Genomic DNA, 21,089 nt, shown 5'->3' on the forward strand with positions numbered 1-21,089 from the left:
GAGAACACATCCTGTTATTGCACACTTAGACTGTCACAAATAACTGTATAATTATTTCTATTAAGAAAATTTTTCTGCACAGATTTTTTATGTGGAGACCACTGATCATATGTTTATATGAAATCAAAAGACGTATAAAATAGTGTGAAATACCGTATCATCTCTTCAAATATTATGAATATTTCATGCCCGTTTTGTACCTGTTTCTTTCACACATCAATGGGTCCTCCCCCAAACCTGATTCAGATTGTAAAGTCTTAGAAGAATTAAAAATGCATGGTATGCCCAACCATTTGAATATGATACAACTGAAGGACTCACTTTCTGGTGCCTCTTTGGTCAGTGTATAACTATTCCTCTTCTTCAGTAGTAAGCATTGGTAGAAAATGGTCATCACCCAGCCTCGAACCTGGCAATGTGTTTGGTCCAGTGTCACTAACTCTGCAAGGTAGCTCCCAGAAAGCTGATCATTGACGTAATGTGGACAGATGTCTGAGATTTTGTATAATACCAAAATATTGGTTTCTTTATATCTTTCCTTATACTGCTATAAAAGTTTTGCATTATACTTCTTTGACCCATCATTGCTTTGAGAATGTATCTGTCTTTATCTCTGTGTGTTTATCTCTTTATTTATTTTATCATGGGAGTGATGTAAAACATTACAGATTGTACATACTTACATGGTTGGGTAAATTTTTAAAATGTTTATTCTGATTAGGATGTCGATAAGGAATAATCCTACCTCTTTCAGGAATTTTATGAAATTTAATGGGTAACGTGTGAGATGGAAATCTGCAGAAGGAAGAGTAAGTGTTGGTCAGTGGATTTTAGAGTTCAGATTCCAGCTGGCTCTGCATGGCCAATGAATTTTCAGAGTTCCTGTTAAATTGGTATGATAATTTGAAGCACGTTTCAGGCCAAAGTTAAGCAATGTAATTGAACGGTACCGTTCTTGGGTTCTCTCAGATTGAGTGTTTGTTTTACTACGTACAAAAAAACCATGTTGCTTTCCCAAATATAATACATTAGTTAGAGAGGCAATACTGCCAAAATGGTTATGTAGAAATAGTTGTGACATTTTGAATGTAATTGAATTCTTCATATAAGTACATCCTAGGTCATAAGTTCCTATATCGGCATGTTTTTTCCACAGTAAGTGGTCATATATATACATGTATTTTTAAATGTGTATTTATGTATTTTGAGAGAGAGACAATGAGGGAGCAGGGGAGGTGCAGAGTGAGAGGGAGAGACACGGAATCCCATGAAGGCTCAGTGCTGTCAGTGAAGAGTCCAACACAGGGCTTGAACCCACGACACATAAGATCATGGCCCCAGCTGAAACCAAGAGTCGGGTGCTTACCCACTGAGCCACTCAGGTGTCACCATATTATATTTTAATGCATGTGTGGTGTGTGCAAATCCAGTTGTGTAGAATCATGAGACACATGTTTATAATAACATCTCTCCTTCTCCCTTATACATTTTTCCATAACTTAAATCTGCAACATACATATATTTTTATAGTACTTTAAGTTATAGTAAGTGTGGACTGAAAGACCCTTATATTCCAATGACTGATGCAAACACAAGGTCCATAATTTGATTTTTCTTACATTAAATAGTAATGATTTACTTTTTATGATAATGTGAACTGTATTGGTATAAGCTATGTCAATTTCCATGAATATATCATTATTCAAATTATTACTGATAAAGTCCATGACCGTGTGTTTTCATATGATCGATTCAACCCCCTGCCACCTTTTTTTCTTTTTGAAGATTTCTCTTAAAAATGGCTAAATACTTGCTGCTGACAGGAAACATGTGGTAAGAAAGGATGGACCCGAAAAATGGAAGTTCTTTCACTGGCTTTATCCTGCTGGGTTTCTCTGACCGGCCTCAGCTGGAGCGAGTCCTCTTTGTGGTTCTTCTGATCTTCTATCTGCTCACCCTGCTGGGAAACACAACCATCATTGCGTTGTCCCACCTGGACCCACACCTGCAGACTCCCATGTACTTTTTCCTCTCCAACCTAAGCTTTCTGGACCTGTGTTACACGACCAGCACTGTTCCTCAGCTGCTGGTTCATCTCAGGGGAGCAGACAAGTCTATCTCTTTCAGCGGCTGTGTAGCTCAGCTGTTCGTCTCTCTAGGATTGGGATGCACAGAATGCATTCTGTTAGGGGTGATGGCATTTGACCGCTACGCAGCCGTCTGCAGGCCCCTGCACTACACAGTGATCATGCACCCCCGACTCTGTGCTCTGATGGCTTCTGCATCGTGGTTCATTGGTTTTGCCAACTCCTCGTTGCAGACGGTGCTCATCTTTCTTGTACCACTTTGTGGGAGAAATAAAATAGACCACTTCTTTTGTGAGATCCCCCCACTGCTCAAGCTTGCCTGTGTTGACACCACTGTGAATGAGTCTGAGCTCTTCTCTGTCAGTGTGATCATTCTCCTCATACCTGTGGCATTAATCACATTCTCCTATGGTCGGATTGTCAAGACAGTGTTAAGAATAAAGTCAGCTTCAGGGCAGAAGAAAGCATTTGGGACATGTGGGTCCCACCTCACAGTGGTCTCCCTGTTCTACGGCACAGGCATCTACATTTACCTTCAGCCCAGCAGCAACTACTCCCAGGATCAGGGCAAGTTCATTTCTCTCTTCTACACCATTGTCACCCCCATGGTCAACCCTGTCATATATACTCTGAGGAATAGGGATGTGATTGGAGCAATGAAAAAAGTGTTCTGTAGGGATATGACCCTAGATGAATGAGGGGAAGACCATTTGACAGAAGACTTTGGATGCCAGGGTCTTTCAGGTTTTTGTGTCCTCCATATTTCCCCTGATAACTCTCAAGGGAAATTCCTTAATTCATTCTTTTATGCAAGTGAGTGCTCAAACTCTAAGTTCATGCATGCATTACAGCCTCCAGAGATGCTGATTTAGTATTTCAAGGCCATCTGCATCATATTAATATTTTAAAAAGTTTCAAAGGATTTTCCTATTTCACCCTCATTTGGGAACACTATTACATTTCTAATCGCAAAGGACAATGACACACACACCCTAAAAACATAGCAAAATAAGAATAGAAACCACCAGTACACTATAATAAATATTGTAGCATTCTCCAGCAATTCCTGGAGCCTATTGCTTATTCTTGCAGTTTGATCACGGCTCTATTACAACATTTGGAGCCTCACTGGGTCACAGCTTTTTCCCAGAAGTAGGAGGGCAACTGTAGGAAAAACAAACTTTAGCTGAGAGAAAGCCTGCAAACATCCATCCTGATAAAGCTGGTCATATATCATTCTGTGGTGTAATGTTGCCATTCTGACACTGTTTTCGTTTTGAACACAATTCTTTGTTTTTCAAGTGTTCTTGTTTGAAATTAATATTTATTATTTTATTTTTTAATTAAAAATAATTTAATTTTTAATAATTTAATAATTAAAATAAATATAATTTATTTATTATAAAAATAAAAATAATTTAAAAATAATTAATTTTTATTGCCATTCCATTAGAGTTAACTTACAGCATTATATTATATTACTTTATACTTTAATGGTACTTTATAAAGTACTTTATAGTACTTTCCTGTGCAATATAGTGATTCAACATTTCCATCATCACAGGTGCTCTCTTTAATCTCCATCACCTTTTTAACCCCTCCCCCCAGGCCATCCACTGTGGCACCAGTGAGCCCAGAGAAGGGAAGGGACATTCTCAGTTCATGCATCCCTACCTTCGTAGCCCTGTCCTGGCCTTAGAATTGTCACATGTTAGCATAACGACAGGGTGTGCAGTGCAGGTGACTGCACTCTGAACACGCCCTCTGCATCCTGCTAAACTCACTCCTGGATCAGTCATCAGAGTGCAGTCACCCCTGTAAGTCCCTCCTGTACCTCCTAGTCTGCATTTTTTGCCACTACTTTTTGCCAGAGTCCTGCTCTGACCAGGCTCATGGAGGAGGCAGGAACAGGTCACGGACCACTGGCAACCCTACCTTTGCAGGTGACTGCTTTTTGGATGCTTGGTTTGTGACACGGGTGAGAGCTCTCTTTCACCCCAGTGGTGTTGTGGCATGTTTGAGCCGTGATGGTGCAGACTGGGAACCACCGTGTGTAGACATGTGGTTTGCAGGGACAAGGGGGGCTGGGTGTCAATGCAGAAAGGAGAGGGTGAACGCCTGGAGATCAGTGGGGTCAGGGGAAGGGCTCCCCTAGGTGGCCTCAGAGACAGGACACTGGCTTCTGGGAGGAGACATTTCCTTCTTTCCCCATGGCCCTTCCTGCTGTTTTGGAATTAAGTTGACATGAGACAGAGTAACAGGAGAAAACACCCAAAGTTTTATTACCACCACACGGAGGCCCAACCTGGACATGAAGACCCAAAGAAATGAACAACCAGGTGGTTTTTACCCTGTTTACAGAGAGACAACAGATGAGCGTGGAATTGACAGGAGAAAGAAAACCAGTGTTTGGAGCTGCAGTTGGCAGGGAACGCGAAGGGGAATGTGGGCTGAGGTGGTGGGTTAGTAAAAAGTAGCAGGTCTATTTCTATAGCCTTCTCAGCTCTAAGGTCCCTACCTGTGGTGATAACTGGTTGTTTTTACTTCTTAGACCTGGGAGGAGACTTTCATTTGGGAGATATTTCCTGCTTCCAGGGGGACAGAGGAGGGTGTGATGTCCTCACACCTGCTCTTTCCCCAGTAGCTTCCATTCAAAGTGATCAATATGCTGTTGAGGTCCATGTTGGGCGTCCTCCCTGGGTTCCCACACTTGCTCCATTTAAAAAATTTAATTCTATTGATTTACATTGTTGGGTGGATTTATTTTAACCACTGGAGGGAATGAAATCTATGAGGTCTCTAGGAAGTGTAAGTTCTTCTGATTCGTGAACCTTGTCTGAGAATGGTTTCAACCCCTTTTCAGGATGAGGCTGTTCAGGTGTACTTGTGTGTTGAGTCTCAGGGAAGCGTCGTGAACGTTTCTACTGATTGGGTTATTTGGGATCTCCATGATCAATGGCCTGTCTTGATCAGTGGTCAAAGCCTTTGACAGGGCCCCGTCCCCCCGAATCCGTGGTAGCAGGGCACACATAATGCTTTCTCTCATTTGTAAGTCGTCATTTCAAGCACTTGGAAACATGAAATGGTTTTGAAAGACTCTCTTTGGAAAGCTTCTTTAGTAACTTATGTCTAATGAGAACTCAGTTTTAATGTATTTAAAGGAAGCATGTTGACTAAGAATGTGTTCTTTCTAGCTTGAAATCAATCTCTCCAAGGTTTCACCCTCCCTCTTAGAAAAACCATCTCTATTCCCACAGAATGATTCTCCTCATAGTCTGCCACAACGTGTTACATTTTGGTTTTCACTTAGGTAGAAGCAATATATACATTAATATATTATTAAACACATACACCCACGGACATGCTTGTGCACAAAATGTGCTCCATATCCAATCACCTGTAGGCCAATCTCTGAACCCTTTTGTGAAGATGATTACTACCAGAAAATATGTTTCCTTGAGCTTATCCTACTTAGAAGTGCCAGGCTCATACATGATGTATTTCCAATATGTTCTGAAATACAAATACATCCTAGTGTATGTGGTAACAGTATCCCTGCAGATCACATTGAATGGAGAAAAAAAAACTCTTTCCAGGAGGTGGAGGGAGCAATGGCTGTTGGTAGAATCTGGTACCACTCAAGAGCTCCATGGAACAAACTATACGTCTATAGACACAATAAGCTAAGAAATTTAGAAGTCACCGTGAAAATTCTTGACTCCTTTTTCAAATATTAGTTGTCCGTATGTGGATGGGTTTATTTCTGTGCTCTTGTGTTCCTTTGGTGTATGTGCCTGTTTCTTGATCTAGTACCACGCTGTTTTGACTCCTAGATATTTATAATACGGTTTGAATCAGGAAGTAGGCTGCCTCCAGCTTTGTTCTTCTTTGTGGGAATGGTTTTGGCAGTTGGGACTTTTGTGGCTCCATACACATTTCAGGATTGTTTCTTATTCTATCTCTGAAATATGCCGCTCAAATTTTGATAGGGATTCCATTCAATCTAGAGATGATTTTGAATACTGGGAAAATTTTTCAATCTTAATATTTTTAAATATAATTTATTGTCAAGTTGGCTAACATACAGTGGATACAGTGTGCTCTTGGTTTCAGGGGTAGATTCCCATGATTCATCACTTACATTGCAACACCCAGTGCTCATCCCAACAAGTGCCCTCCTCAATGCCCAATTCATGAACACAAGATATCTTAATTCTCTTCAATTTGTTCCATCAACTTATGCAGTTTTAAATGTAGAGATATTTTGCCTCCTTGGTTAAATTTAATCCTATGTATTTTATCGTTTTTGATGCTATTGTGAATGTGGGATAAAAAAAATCTTTTCATTTTTTTGGAAATGGCAAGACTTAATTCTTTTTATTGCTGAGTACTATTCCATTGTGTGTGTGTGTGTGTGTGTGTGTGTGTGTGTGTGTATCACAGTTGCTTTTTTTTTAATTTAATTTTTTTTTAACTTTACATCCATACTAGTTAGCATATAGTGAAACAATGATTTCAGGAGTAGATTCCTTAATGCCCCTTACCCATTTAGCCCATCCCCCCTCCCACAACCCCTCCAGCAACCCTCAGTTTGTTCTCCATATTTATGAGTCTTATCTATTTTGGCCCCCCCCCGTTTTTATATTATTTTTGTTTACCTTCCCTTATGTTCATCTGCTTTGTCTCTTAAAGTCCTCATATGAGTGAAATCATATGATTTTTGTCTTTCTTGACTGATTTATTTCACTTAGCATAATACCCTCCAGTTAAATCCACGTAGTTGCAAATGGCAATATTTCATTCCTTTCGATTGCCGAGCGATACTCCATTGTATATGGAGTATGTGGTAATATATACCACATTTTCTTTACCTATTCATCCATAGATGGACATTAGGGACCTTTCCATACTTTGGCTATTGTTGATAGTGCTGCTCTAAACCTGGGGGTGCACGTGTCCCTTCGAAACAGCACACCTGTATCCTGTGGATAAATGCCTAGTAGTGCAATTGCTGGGTCATAGGATAGTTCTATTTTTAGTTTTTTTTTGAACCTCCTTACTGTTTTCCAGAGTGGCTGCGCCAGCTTGCATTGCCACCAACAATGCAAAAGAGTTCCTCTTTCTCCGCCTCCTGGCCATCATCTGTTTTTGCCTGAGTTGTTAATGTTAGCCATTCTGACAGGTGTAAGCACCACAGTTTCTTTATCCATTCATTCATCTTCTTATTTCATGCAAATGTTTATGGCCATTTGGGCTGTTTCCATAAATTGGCTATTGTTGATAGCACTGCTATAAACATTGGGGTACATATGCCCCTACAAATTAACACACTTGCATCCTGTGGATAAATTCCTAGTAGTGCTGTTACTGGGTCATAGGGTAATTCTATCCCTAATTTTTTGAGAAATCACCACAGTGTTTTCCAGAGTGGCTACAACAGTTTGCATTTGCACCAGCAGTGCAAGAGGGTTCCCTTTTCTCCACATCCTTGCCAACATCTGTTGTTTCCTGACTTGTTCATTTTAGCCACTCTGACAGGTGTGAGGTGGTGTCTCATTGTGGTTTTCATTTGTATTTCCCAGACAATGAGCATATCACATGTGTCTTTCAGCCATCTGTGTCTTTTTTTTGAGAAGTGTCTGTTCATGTCTTTTGCCCATTTCTTAGCTGGATGACTTGATTTTTAGGTGTTGAATTTGATAAGTTCTTTATAGATTCTGGATACTAACCCTTTATCTCGTATGTTGTTTGCAAGTACCTCCACCCATTCCGATGGTTGCCTTTTAGATTTGTTGATTTTTTTTTCCTTCGCTGTGCAGAGGCTTTTTATCTTGATGAGGTCCCAATAGTTCATGTTTACTTTTGTTTCCACTGCTTCTGGAGACATGTCTGGTAAGAAGTTGCTGCAGCCTAGGTTAAAGAGGTTGTTGTCTGTTTTCTCCTCTAGCATTTTGATGGTTTCCTTTCTCACATTTAGGTCTTTCATCCATTTTGAGTTTATTTTTGTGTATATGGTGTAAGAAAGTGGTCCAGGTTCGTTCATCTGCATGTCACTGTCCAGTTCTCCCAACACCATGTGCTGAAGAGACTGTCTTTTTTTCCACTGGATATTCATTCCTGCTTTGTTGAATCCACTGAAACCTATGGAAAGCTTAGGAAAGAAATTACAGAAGACACAAAGAAATGGAAAAACATTCCATTCTTGTGGATTACTAGAGCAAATACTGTTAAACTGTAGTTACTACCCAAAGCAATCTATACATTCAATGCTATCCCTATCAAAATTACACCAGCATTCTTCACAGAGCTAGAACAAACAATTCCAAAATGTGTGAAACCAGAAAAGATGCCAAATAGCCAAAGTAATGTTGAAAGAGATACCTATAGCTGGAGGCAGCACGATTCCAAACTTCAAGCTGTATTACAACGCTGTTATCATTAAGACAGTATGGTACTGGCACCAACACAGACGTATAGATCAATGGACCAGACTCGAGAATCCAGAAATGGACCCACAAATCAATGGCCTATTAATCTTCAACCTACCAGGAAAGCTATCCAGTAGAGAAAAGAGAGTCTCTTCAGCAAATGACTGGACTCTCCGTACTATGTTCTGTAAGAGTAATGAGGGTGAGCATCCTTGTCTTGTTCTGATCTTAGAGGAAAAGCTTTCAACCTTTTGCCACTGAGTATGTTACCACGAGTTTGTCATATATGGCCTTTCTTATGTTGAAGCACATTCCATCTACAACTAATTTGTTGAGAGTGTTTACCATGAAAATATATCATGTTTTCTCAAATGCCTTACTGCATCTATTTGGAAAAACATGAATTTTTCATTCCACTCTAGTCATGTGATGTATTGCATTGACTGATTTGTGTATGTTGCTTTGTCCCGTATCCCTACTACATCCCTCTTGATCATGGTGTTTGAAACTTTAAATGTGCTGCTGAATTCGATTTATCAATATTTTGTTGAAAAATTTTGCATCTATATTTTGCAGAGATACTGGTCTATAGGTTTCCTTCTTTTTTTCTTTCTATGACTTATCTGTGTTTTACATAAGGTTAATGCTAATCTTGTGAAATGTGTTTGGGAGTGTTTTGTCTCTTCAATTTCTTTGAAGAGTTTGAGAAGGGTTGGTGCTAGCTGTTTTATAAATATTTATGAGGGAAGAGGTAACTATATTTGTATCAGACAAAATAGACTTTAAGCTAAAAATGAAAACAAGGGATAAAAACTTCAGTATATAAGGGGGTCAATTCATCAAGAAGTTATAACAAGGGTAAATATATGGGAACCAACATGGGAGCACCCAAATGTATTAGGCAAATGCTAACAGTTATGAAGAGAGAAATAGACAACAATATAATAACAGTAGGGACTTCAATATTCTAATATTAACAATGGACAAATCATTCTGACTGAAAGTCAACAAGGAAATATTGGACTTGAGCCATAATTAAAAACATTCAATACACATATATGGAACTTTCATCCAACAGCAATGCAATGCATATTCTTACCAAGAACACCAGGAGCATTCTCCAGGATAGACCATAAGAAAATTTATGTAACAAGTCTTTGCAAATTGGGGAAAATTGCCCTCTTGCAAGTGTCTTTTTTGATCACACTCCGATGAAAATGAACATCGACAACAAAGAAAAGCCAAAAAAAAAAAAAAAGGAAAGCTCAATTTTGCAAAGATGTAAAAATAAATAACATACCTCCCCAAAATCAATGGGTCAAACAAGACATCAAAGGGAAATCAAGAAACATCTTGAAAAAACGAAGAGAAAACACTACTTAGTAAATTATAGGATGCTGCTAAAGCAATGCTAAAGGGAAAGTTTACAGCATTTAAAGGACTACAGTAAGACAAAATATTCTTATATAAACAACCTAGCTTTACTCCTCCAATAACTAGGAAAAGACCAAAATAAGCTCCAAGTTGGCAGAAGGAAAGAAATCACAAAGATCAGAGCTGAAATAAATGAAATTGACACCATAAAACAATTGCAAATCAACTTAGAAGGAAGAAGAGAACCAGAACTCACTGTACAAATGATCTTGGATTGAGGTCTTCAAAGGAAAGTTAGGTAAGGCTCATTCTACTAGACTAAATATTATTAAGGTCATAAGCACTATATAGTCTACTGGTTCACTACACTGGAAAGAAGTAACATGGCTCATTTGCAATACAAAGCCAATCACGTGTGAAAGGAACACAAATCTTTATGTGATTATTTAGTATCATACTATTCTGATCATATCAGGCTTGCTTCAAACTGATTAAAATTAAGTGATTCGAAGTACATCATGCACACGAGAGTGGAAGTAGCTTCAGGGTAAAGTCTGATGACATTTCCCATGTTGTACACCTTCTATCAACCGCGCTCAGATCCATCATCAGAATATAAGCAGAACCCCGAATTCTCCTCCCCCACTTCTCCTTCCAGTCGTGACTCTTCTGGGCAACCACCATTCTGGCTTCCAATACCACAGATTCATTGTGCCTGCTTTTGAATTTCACATGAATTAAAAGTAAATTTTATACCATTCAATTCGAACAGTATGAACTGTTCTGCAGCTGGCTTCCTTCACTCAGCAGTGTGCTTGCAAGAGGCATTCATGCTGACGTATGTAGCTATTATTTGTTGATTCTCATTATTGTATACATTCCAATAGAGGATACATCATAGTCATTTTTACATTCTTTTATTGAACCCATGTTCTCCCCACTAGAATACTGAGCTCCATGGAGACAGGGCTGAGTGTTGTGATTGCTGATCACGGTCGAAGTCAGTGGAACAATGGCCTAGACAGAGGAGGTGCTTTATAAGGATTCGTTGACTTCAGTGACAACCGGGTTGTAGTCACCCAGAATCTGCAAACCCTGTATTAGCTCCCTCTGGAGCCTGTGGTTCCTCTCAGCAGTCTCCTCAGCGCCCCCTTGACCTCCTTGTTCCTCAGAGTGTAAATGAGGGGATTCAGTAGGGGAGTCACCAGAGTGTAGAAGAGCGCAATGCTTTTGTTGACATCCTGCGAGTAGCTGGAGGGAGGCTGGAGGTACATGGAGATGAGTGTGCCAAAGAAGATGACCACCACCATCAGGTGGGAACCGCAGGTTCCGAAGGCCTTCCGCCTGCCCCGGGCCGACTTGATCTTCAGGACGGCCCTGGTGATGTGGCCGTAGGACACTAAGATGAGCGACAGAGGCACCACGAGGAAGAAGACACTGACCGCGAAGAGTTCAGCCTCGTTGAAGGAGGTGTCGGCGCAGGCCAGCTTGAGCATCACCGGCACTTCACAGAAGAAATGGTCCACCTGGTTTCTCCCGCACAGGGGCAGGGTCATGGTCAGGGCCGTCTGTAGCACCGAGTTGCCGAACCCTGTGAGCCAAGCAGTTAGGACCAGGCGCAGGCAGAGCTGCGGGTGCATGATGATCAGGTAGTGCAGTGGGCGGCACACGGCGGCGTAGCGGTCATAGGCCATGACCGACAAGAGCACACACTCCACGCCCCCAAGCCCCAGGGCGATGAGGAGCTGGGTCACGCAGCCACCATAGGTGATAGTCTTGTCCCGCCCCTTGAGGTTGGCCAGAGTCTGAGGGACGGTGCAGGTGGTCAGACACAGGTCCATGAAAGAGAGGTTGGAGAGGAAGTAATACATGGGGGTGTGCAGGCGAGGGTCCCGCAGCGACAGGAGTATAATGGTGCCATTGCCTAGACAGCTCAGGACGTAGCCCATCAGGATGACCACAAAGAGAGGCGTCTCCAGCTGAGGCCTGTCGGAGAAGCCCAGGAGGAGGAATCCTGAGGAGGTGCTGCCATTCGTTCTTTCCATGGCACTCAGTCTGCACAGTTAGCAGGACTCCCCTGTTTTCTCTTGCAGCTTCAGTCCAGCCCTGTTTTCCCAGAGTGGGCGCGTGGATTCTGGGTGGAGGCCTGAGAGTTTGCACACACCCTTCCTTGTTGGGGAGCGACGGGGTGATAAACAGCCCCTGAACGGGAGCATCTTCTGTGTTTCAAGCACTGCCCTAGACGTGGGTGCACTTTCTCCCAATGACTTCTGAGGTTGGCACGTTCCTGATCTCTGTTGACTAGATGAGTGAAGTGAGTGTGAAGGAGGTTCAGTAAGTTTCCCAGGGGCACTCACCAGGGTTCAGACTGACTCCACAACCTGGGCTTTTGACCAGCAGGGACACTGTCTTTTCGTGAATGCATGAACACTGAAGGTAACTGTAGTTTCTCAAAAAAAAATTAATCTAGTCGTTCTGAGTAAGCTGCAAATTTGCACTGTCCCTTCCCTCTATGTTTGTTTGCCATCAAGAATTGAAATACGTGCGTCTCGCTCCCTTACTTCTAATTTGTGGGGAGAAAAAAAATATGTTTTCTGAAAGTGTATAGATAGAGAAATTTACCATTACCAATTTTATACAAGGGGAACAATACATTTTGATGCATGAACTAATGAACTCTGGGGATGGAGCCTGAAATCGTTATGATTGGGAAGCATCTATTGGAAATGATTGAAAAATTTATCGTGCCCAGTGTTCACTTTGCAGGATGACTAAGCCTGACTAATAATCACTGACAGCAATTTCAGTAAAATGTCAGGAAATCATCAATCCAATGTTTCATTTTTTTTGTCTCACATTACAACTCCCTTTCAAACTTTTTTAGTGTAGTGGAGAAATATTTTATCAGCATCTCAGTCTGTACTTCCTATAAAGGCCAACCTCGTAGGAATCATTCTGTTTTTTACCAAAATCATTGGGCTTGCTCTTAGGAATAACCTCCCTTCACCCTTCGCACCATGAAGCAAGCTTAATAATAAATACAACCTGGAGAAGAGTTATAACTCATAAAGTGATGGAAAAGAATCTGGCATTTACTAGAGTCACAAACAGTCTTTGTTGAATGAATCAGAATAGTCAAGAAGATTATGAACTTGAACACGTTACTGAAAATGAGTCTCGGGTTTATAGACACTCAGAGACAATAGCAAAGCAAAGGAAATCCTGAGCAACAGGTAGATAGTCTTGATTACTCAAATTCTAGTATTTTTTCCCCAAATGCTATGTTGTATGGAAACTTGCAGAACTCTATATTTTTAAAAGTAACTTTTCTAATAGCAAAATCAATGACGAGCCAAGAGGAGCTCCGGTCACCTCTCTATTATGCTTCCTTTAGGATTCTTGTTCCATTTATCCTTTTATTCCTAAATCCTTTCGCTGCTTCTTTGGCTCTTGTTGCTGTGTTGCTGAAGGGTATAATGAATTTGAGAAAATAAGTTTAAAAATGCAGTAAAGTAAGAAACAGAATACCAGGATCATAAGTCTACCAGTAATAAGCTTTGAGATTCTCAAGACTACTCTCCCACCCCAACTGCCCCCTTCAAATAAACGACATGATGTTTCTAGCTTTCAATGAGAAATAGGAGTTATGATGATTTTAGCTCTTTGTCGAACCCTGGGAGGTTTATGTTCCAATAGATCCATTGTCTCATACTGAAGAAGCCTCCTCAGTCCTTGCTTGTCTGTAGCAACAGCCTGGCTCTTAACGTCTATATGTTCCACATGATCAGGCCTTGGTCCCAAATATCCAGAATCATACAAAGGGCACTAGTCAGTAGAATTTGTCACATGTTTTTGGGACTTACCTCTGCGTCTTCCCTCTATCCATGTGCTGTAAGGGTGAGAGAAGGGGCTTCTGCAGGCCATCGTGGTGCCCAGAAGAAGGCTCCCACAGGGTTTACAATATTTCTGGGAGATCAACAAAACAGCTCATCACTCAGCCAAGAACTTGATTCTCAATGATTTTGTTCTTCTCAGTGATGCAGAGAAAGTGATCGGAACCAAGAAACCATAGATTCTGCTAAGAAGCGTGTAGAATGCATTGTGCCTAGAAGGGAAGAATTAAGTTGACATAGACATTTTCACACGAATTTCCATATGCTGTATTATTTTCCTAGGCTTGATAACCAAGCTCCACTAACCAGGTCCGTTCAGGACAGCAGGAATCCATTGTCTCATATGTCAGGAGGACACAACTCCAACACGAAGATATTGGCAGGACCTCTGAAACCTGTCGGGGAGAATATACATCTTTGGACCCTTCTAGTCTCTGGTGGCTTGTTTGCTGGAAGTTTTGGGATTTTCGTGAGTTGTGGCTGCAGGATTTCAACTACTGCCTCTGTAGGCAGATGGCTTCTTCCTCACCTGTCTACTCTGTCCTTCTTATAGAAATACCAGTCACTTTGTGTTAGAGCATGCCCTGATTGAGTGTAACCTCATCTGAACTTGAATATGTTTGCAGAAAACTTGTTTTCACATAAAGTCCCATATTAATCTGAACTGAGGTTTAGGGTTTCAACCACTTTTCTGGTGGGGGAGGTTTGCAGGGGTCACAATTCAACCCAATAGCAATAGTAGAATGCACATATGCCTGTGAAATGATAAAAGTTCTTTATTATAAATGAATACCTGCATGCAGTGGTAAGACCAAGGTATGAGTTCTATCTGATTTCAAGTTCTCGTATTCTCTTATTCCTGGAGCAGAAGCCTACAGTAGTGGGAAACACTGACTCCCCGTATCTGGCATGAATATCCAATGAAGCCAATTGTCCTATAGACCTGTTTGTTACACTCACAGATCTGAAACATAAACACAGATTCCATGCTTGTGGGATCTGCCACCGAGCATTTGGTTTGTGCTGGAAGAGAAAACACTTACAGTCTTTCACTCTCCAGTGAAGTGGTAATCAGCTAACCTGGAGGTCACATTGCTCTACCATCTAGAACTTACTGTCAGGAAAGAGCAACTCACCCACAGACACCAGTTCTGCAGGCAGCACCATCAACTTCCTGGGTGCAAGGAATCAGCAGCAAAGGAAAGACTCTCACATCTTCTTAGTAACATTTGAATGAGTGTTAGAGTAAGAGCATGGCCTCTCCTTCCAAGGAAGAATAACAGAGATTACAGATATCCACCTGACTTTTGGAAGCAGCCACTGGTCTTTGAAGAACCACTACAGTTGTATAAAGTGAAGAGATTGGCATATGGATGGGAAAGTGAAGGTCCTGCAGATGAAAGTATATGACCACTGTCCCCGTGAAAGCTAGGACACTTAGACACTTCCCAGTGGTGTGTGGTCATTGATCTGTAGGAAAGTGTTAGGGGATCTAATAGGTAGAACAGAACCCTTAGAATAAAAACAGATTCGTGAATTTACAATATGACAACTTTCAACAGGACAAACCTTGAAAATGGTGACTCTGAGAGGCAAGGGCAGACACAATTACTCACTGCTCAGGCTCTGTTCAAGGTAGTAACGCTTCTCTCCATCATTACTGTTAGCATAGGTTCTGTCATCCCCAGGGTTTACCTGGAAGATCGTCCACTCATTGCAGAGTGTTTTGGCACATGCGAGGAGGTGTAGTTGAGCGTGGACGGTGGGGCCTGCAGCTAAACACACTTTGGAATCTGCCCATGAATGAAAGGGCTAATATTATATCTGAAGGATGTTTTTTTCTAAGCCACCAAAGTCAAAGTACGTGCTCTAGGGACTGAGGATGTGTGTATTTTTAGTGGCCCCAGGAGGGTCCTGCCCAATGTAACTCATTAGCCTCAGTCGAAGTATACAGAGTTTGGCTCCCCAGAGGCAGCCAAGAGGAAGGGAGGCTCTGGAGATGAGCAGGTAGTCAATCTTTTCCCACCAAATTGACTAGGAGTGAAACGACTGTCTCTTCTTAACTTCCATTTACCAATACTATTTAATACTATCAGTTACACTACTTTTTGTTAGTCTTTAAATTCCTTTTTCATGTTGAGGTACAATTTTCATACAACATACTTTTAGTTTGAGGCATACAACATAATGATTCGATCCTGGTATATATTGTGGAATGATCACCACAAGAAGTCTGGGTAACATCTGTTCCTGCACATAGTGGCCTTTTGTTCTTGTGAGGAGAACTTCTAAGATCTCTTCTCTTAGCAATTTCCAAGTATACGAGATAGTGTTATTGACTGTAGCTCCCATACTGTACATTATATCCCCAGGGCCGGTCTTTGGCGTATCCCCCTTGTTTTCAGAACTGTCATCTTTTCCTACTTAGAAGAGGAAATTCCTGAGCCTTTCCCCCTCATGTTAGTCATATCCTTTCTTTGTTACTGAGTCACTGAAGAAAATTATTTTCCAATGGTGTAATCAACTCTATTACCTTCCAACTTTATGAGACCTTTTTACCCTGTGATCTCCCCATTTACTTCTAGCTGTCCTCTTCCATTAATTTCATCTTTTTGTGACCGGACACAAAGTATTCATGCTTTTTCTCCTTCTATCGTCACTTCCAAATGTACTTTGTTCCTTCTCCCCCTACCACTCTGTTGAAACGGTTTTCTGTAAAACCTTTACTGTTCTTCCATTGCACAAAGCAGATGAGCTCACCGTTGTCTTACTTGGTGTAGTATGGAGTTAAGCACGTCCCCTCCTTCGTGAAACTGTGCTGTCCCTTGGCTTCTCTCTCTTTTCCTGTTATTTCACGGGCCCTTGATTCTCATTTCTTTCTACCTGGGCACAAACTTCAATGTTTTAATTTCCTAACGTTCTATCCTTGCTTCTCTTCTGTCTCTACACTGTTCCTGAGATACATTGTCACTTCCATGGCTTGAACTACCGTCTATCTAGAAATCTTTGTCAATAAATCTGCAATCCACATCCACAGTTTACACCCAGTCTTGAGTTCCGTCCTAAAGCAAATGGAATCTTGGCTATATACATGTGGATTATTTGTGAACTCTAAAATTTCTGATGTTTCATGTTCTGAAAACAACTGCTATTCTACAGGTTAGGATTTCAGAGTCTCAATACAAAACCCTCAGTAACCTCAGTGAGAACCCCCTGAACTATTATTTTTTAATTAATTTATTTGTTTTGATAGAAAGAGATAAAGCATTAGCTACGAAGGGGGAGGGGGGTAGAGAGAATTCCAAGCAGGATCCATGCCATCAGCCCGGAACCCAATGCAGGGCTTGATCTCATGAACTATGGGATCATGACCTGAGCCGAAACAAAGAGTCGGACACTTAACCAACTGAGCCACTCCAGCACCCCTCCCCTTAAGTATTCTTGATTCTTCCCTCCATTTTCATCCTAACACTGCACCTAAGCCTTGTTCATTCTCTCTGACATATTTCAGAATACATTCACTCTCCAGCACACATTTGTCAGTTGTTATCCATGTGTCGGTAAGATCTTTGTATCCTTGCCCAAACCATTTAATTTATTTCTTAAGCGATCTTCCAACCAAACCAACTCTAAGCTTCTACAGCATTATCTGAATTATTTTTCCTCAAAGCAACACAACCACATCATTCCTTGCTTAAAAATACTTTTGGGAACCATTGTCTGCAAGATTAAATAAAAGGCACACCTTTAACATACGAAGGTGTATTTGTTCCATGGACCCTCTAGTTGTGGGAACAAACTCACAATGTGTTAACCACCGGATACACCATATCAGCTTGGGGCCAGCGTTCTATTATACATTTATGATTCTACTGCTTTGCTTCATTTGAAAGGTACTCTCTTGTCCCATTTTCCCATACACCATGTTCCATTACTAATTCAAGACATTGCTCAAGGATCACGTTCTTTTTCTGTGTAATTTTTAATAAGTGGTTTTTATTATGCAAAAAATTTCATATCCCCAATACATAACCTTTTTCTATAATGGTGCTTAAGTGTGCTGTTTAAAACCTGCTGTTTGTTACCAAAAACATTCGTCTTTTCCCCCCTCACCTTTAAGGAGGCATAATTGACAAATAAAACTAAGATTTTTAACATGTACAGCATGATGTTACACATATACCTTGTGAAAAGATTTGCCCATTGAGTTAATTAACACATCCATCTTTATGTTTATCTTTTTGCTTCTGTGTGAGAACATTTAAGTCTGTTCTGTATACAATACAGTGGTACCAATGATAGTCACCGTGCTACATGTTAGATCGCCAGACCTTTTTCGTCTTATAACTGAAAGTCTGTACCATTTTATCAACTTCTCTTTATTCCCCCCTCCCATTCCCCAGCCCCTGGCAAACACTTTTTTATTATTCTGTTTCTAGGAGTTGTACTTTCTCCCTCCTACATGTGAAGGATATCACGTGGTATTTGTCTTTCTCTGTCTGGCTTATTTCTCTTAGCTTAATGTCCTCCAGGTACATCCATGTTGTCATAAATGACTGGATTTCCTCTTTGTTAAAGGCTGAATGATATTCCATTGTATATACACACCACAATTTCTTTATTCATTCATTCCCCGGTGGAAACTTAGTTGTTTCCATACTTTGGGATAGTGAATAATACTGCTATGAATATGGGAGTGCAGACATCTCTTTCAGATAATGAGTCATTTCCTTTGGATAAAAGCCCAGGAGTGGGATTGCTGGATTATATGGTAGTTCTGTTTTTAATTCTTTGAGGACCCAGCCTACTGTTTCCACAGGGGCTGCACCAATTTATGTTCCCACCAACAGTGCCCAAGGGTTCCTTTCTCCACATCCTGGCCACCACTATTTGTCTCTTGTCTTTTTGATTCTAGCCATTCTAACAGGTGTGTCCATTGATAGGTGAGTGGATAAAGAAGACGTGGTGTATATATACACAATGGAATATCACTCAGCCATCAAAAATAATGATATCTTGCCATTTGCAATGATGTGGATGGAACTAGAATGCATTACGCTCAGTGGAATAAATCGGAAAAAGAGAAGTACCATATGATTTCACTCAGAAGTGGAATTTAAGAGAGAAAACGGATGAACATATGGGAAGGGGTGGGGAGAGAATAAAGGGAGACAAACCACAAGAGACTCTTCACCATAGAGAACAAACTGAGCATTGATGGAGGAAAGGTGGGTGGGGATGGGCTAGAGAGATGATGGGTATCAGGAGAGCATTTGTTCTGATGAGTACTGGGTGTTCTATGTAAGTGATGAATCACTGAATTCTACTCCTGAAACTAATATTGCACTGTAAGTTAACTAACTAAAATTTAAATTAAAAAGAAACAAAGATGTGGTATCTATATACAATGGGATATTATTTAGCCATAAAAAAAGGACATTTTGCCATCTGCTGCACGATCGGTGAATCTTGAATGCACTACACCAAGTGAAATAAATCAAACAGAGAAATAGAGACAAATAGTGTATATTCTCACATCTAAGGAAGCTTTAAAAACCAGTGCTGATAGATACAGAGAAGAGATTTAACGGCTTGCTCCTTGCCAGGTAGGAAGGTGGGGGTGAGCATCATGGGTAAAAGGGGTCAAAATCTATCAACTTCCAGTTACAAAATCAATGTCATAAAGGTATAATGTACATCGTGGTGACAACAGTTAATAATATTGTATTGCCTATGTGAAAGTTGCTAAGAGAGTAATTTGAAAATTTTTCATCACAAAAATAATTTATTAGGTGTTTATGGTGATGGATGTTAATTATGTTTATTGTGGTGATCATTTTGCAATCTACACAATTATCGAATCGTATTGTATCCCTGAAACTAATATAATGTTATGCTAATTGTATCTCAATTAAAAAGCAAGAAAATTATTTTTTTAATTCATTTTATTTATTTATTAATTTTTATTTTAGAAAAAGACAGAGCGCAAGTGGGGGAGAAAGGCAGAAGGAGAAAGAGGGAGAGAGAATTTTAAGAAGGTTCCATGATGAAAATGGAGCCCAATGCAGGGCTTGATCCAAGAACCCTGGGGACCCATGACCTGAGTTCAAATCAAGAGTGGTACACTCAACCATCTGAACTACCCAGGCACTCCAACAAGAGATTTTTTTTAAGTTTATTTATTTGTTTTGAGAGAGACAGAGAGCACAAGTAGGGAAGGGGCAGAGAGAGAGGGAGAGAGAGAAAATCCCAAGCAGACTCCATACTGTCAACACAGAGCCCAACATGGGACTCAGCTGTGAGATCATGACCTGAGCCTAAATTAAGAGATGGACGCTTAACTGGCGATGCCACCCAAGCACGCTGAGAATTATTTTTTAAAAAGCTATCAGACACAGTGTGTGTATATACCACATCTTCTTTCTCTGTTCATCAGTCAATGGACAATTGTGTCTTTCCATAATTTGGCGATTATTGATAGTACTGCTTTAAAAATTGGGGTTCATGTGCCCCTTAGAGTCAGCATTTCTGTATTGTTTAGATAAATAACCAGTAGTACAATTGCTGGGTCATAGGGTAGTTCTATTTTGAATTTTTTGAGGAAACTCCATGCTGTTTTCCAGAGTGGCTGCACCAGTTTGCATTCCCACTAGCAGTGCAAAAGCCTTCCCCTTTCTCTGCATCCTCTCCAACATCTGTTGTTTCCTGACTTGTTCATTTCAGACACTGTGACAGGTGTGAGGTCGTATCTCATTGTGGTTTTGATTTGCATTTCCCTGATGATGAATGATACTGATTATTTTTTGAAGAGTCTGTTGGCCATCTGGATGTCTTCTCTGGAAAGGTATTCATGTCTTCTGCCCATTTCTTCACTGGATTATTCGGGGTTTTGTGGGGGGGGGGGGGCTAGTGATTTTGATAAGTTCTTTATGGGTTTGGGATACTAACCTTTTATCTGAATGCCATTTGCAAATATCTTCTCCGATTTCATATGCTGCTCTGAGTTGTGTTGATTGTGTCCTTCACTGTGCAGCAGCTTCTTATGTTGATGAAGTCTCAATAGTTCATTTTGCTTTTGTTAACTTTTATCTTATGTGTTGTTCCAAGTTTCAAATGTTTATGTTCCCAATGTTTATGCAGAAATAGTGGTGAGATTTTAAATGTAATTGAATTCTTCGTGTAAGTACAGTCTTGTTCATAAGTTCCTATGTCAGAATGCTTTTTCCACAGTGTGTGGTTTTATATAAATATATATATATATATATATATATATATATATATATATATATATATATATATATATATAT

At 40.5% G+C, this 21,089-nt stretch overlaps 1 protein-coding gene and 1 pseudogene across 1 annotated transcript; one reads left to right on the forward strand and one right to left on the reverse strand.

Annotated features, from left to right (window-relative positions):
- The first annotated feature begins 1,828 nt into the window (after positions 1 to 1,828).
- LOC122219291 lies at positions 1,829 to 5,774 on the forward strand (annotated as a pseudogene).
- A 5,184-nt stretch (positions 5,775 to 10,958) lies between these two features.
- On the reverse strand, positions 10,959 to 11,934 carry LOC122219365 (putative olfactory receptor 2B8). The gene has a single exon (XM_042937595.1). It carries the CDS (start codon positions 11,932 to 11,934, stop codon positions 10,990 to 10,992), a length of 945 nt encoding a protein of 314 aa, XP_042793529.1. The 3' UTR covers positions 10,959 to 10,989.
- Positions 11,935 to 21,089: the final 9,155 nt, after the last annotated feature.

Source organism: Panthera leo, chromosome B2, assembly GCF_018350215.1.
Source record: "Panthera leo isolate Ple1 chromosome B2, P.leo_Ple1_pat1.1, whole genome shotgun sequence".
Taxonomy (NCBI): Eukaryota; Metazoa; Chordata; class Mammalia; order Carnivora; family Felidae; genus Panthera; species Panthera leo.

Excerpts from the sequence above, each read along its gene's own strand:
- LOC122219365 (XM_042937595.1), bottom strand. The coding sequence starts at position 11,934 with ATGGAAAGAACGAATGGCAGCACCTCCTCAGGATTCCTCCTCCTGGGC.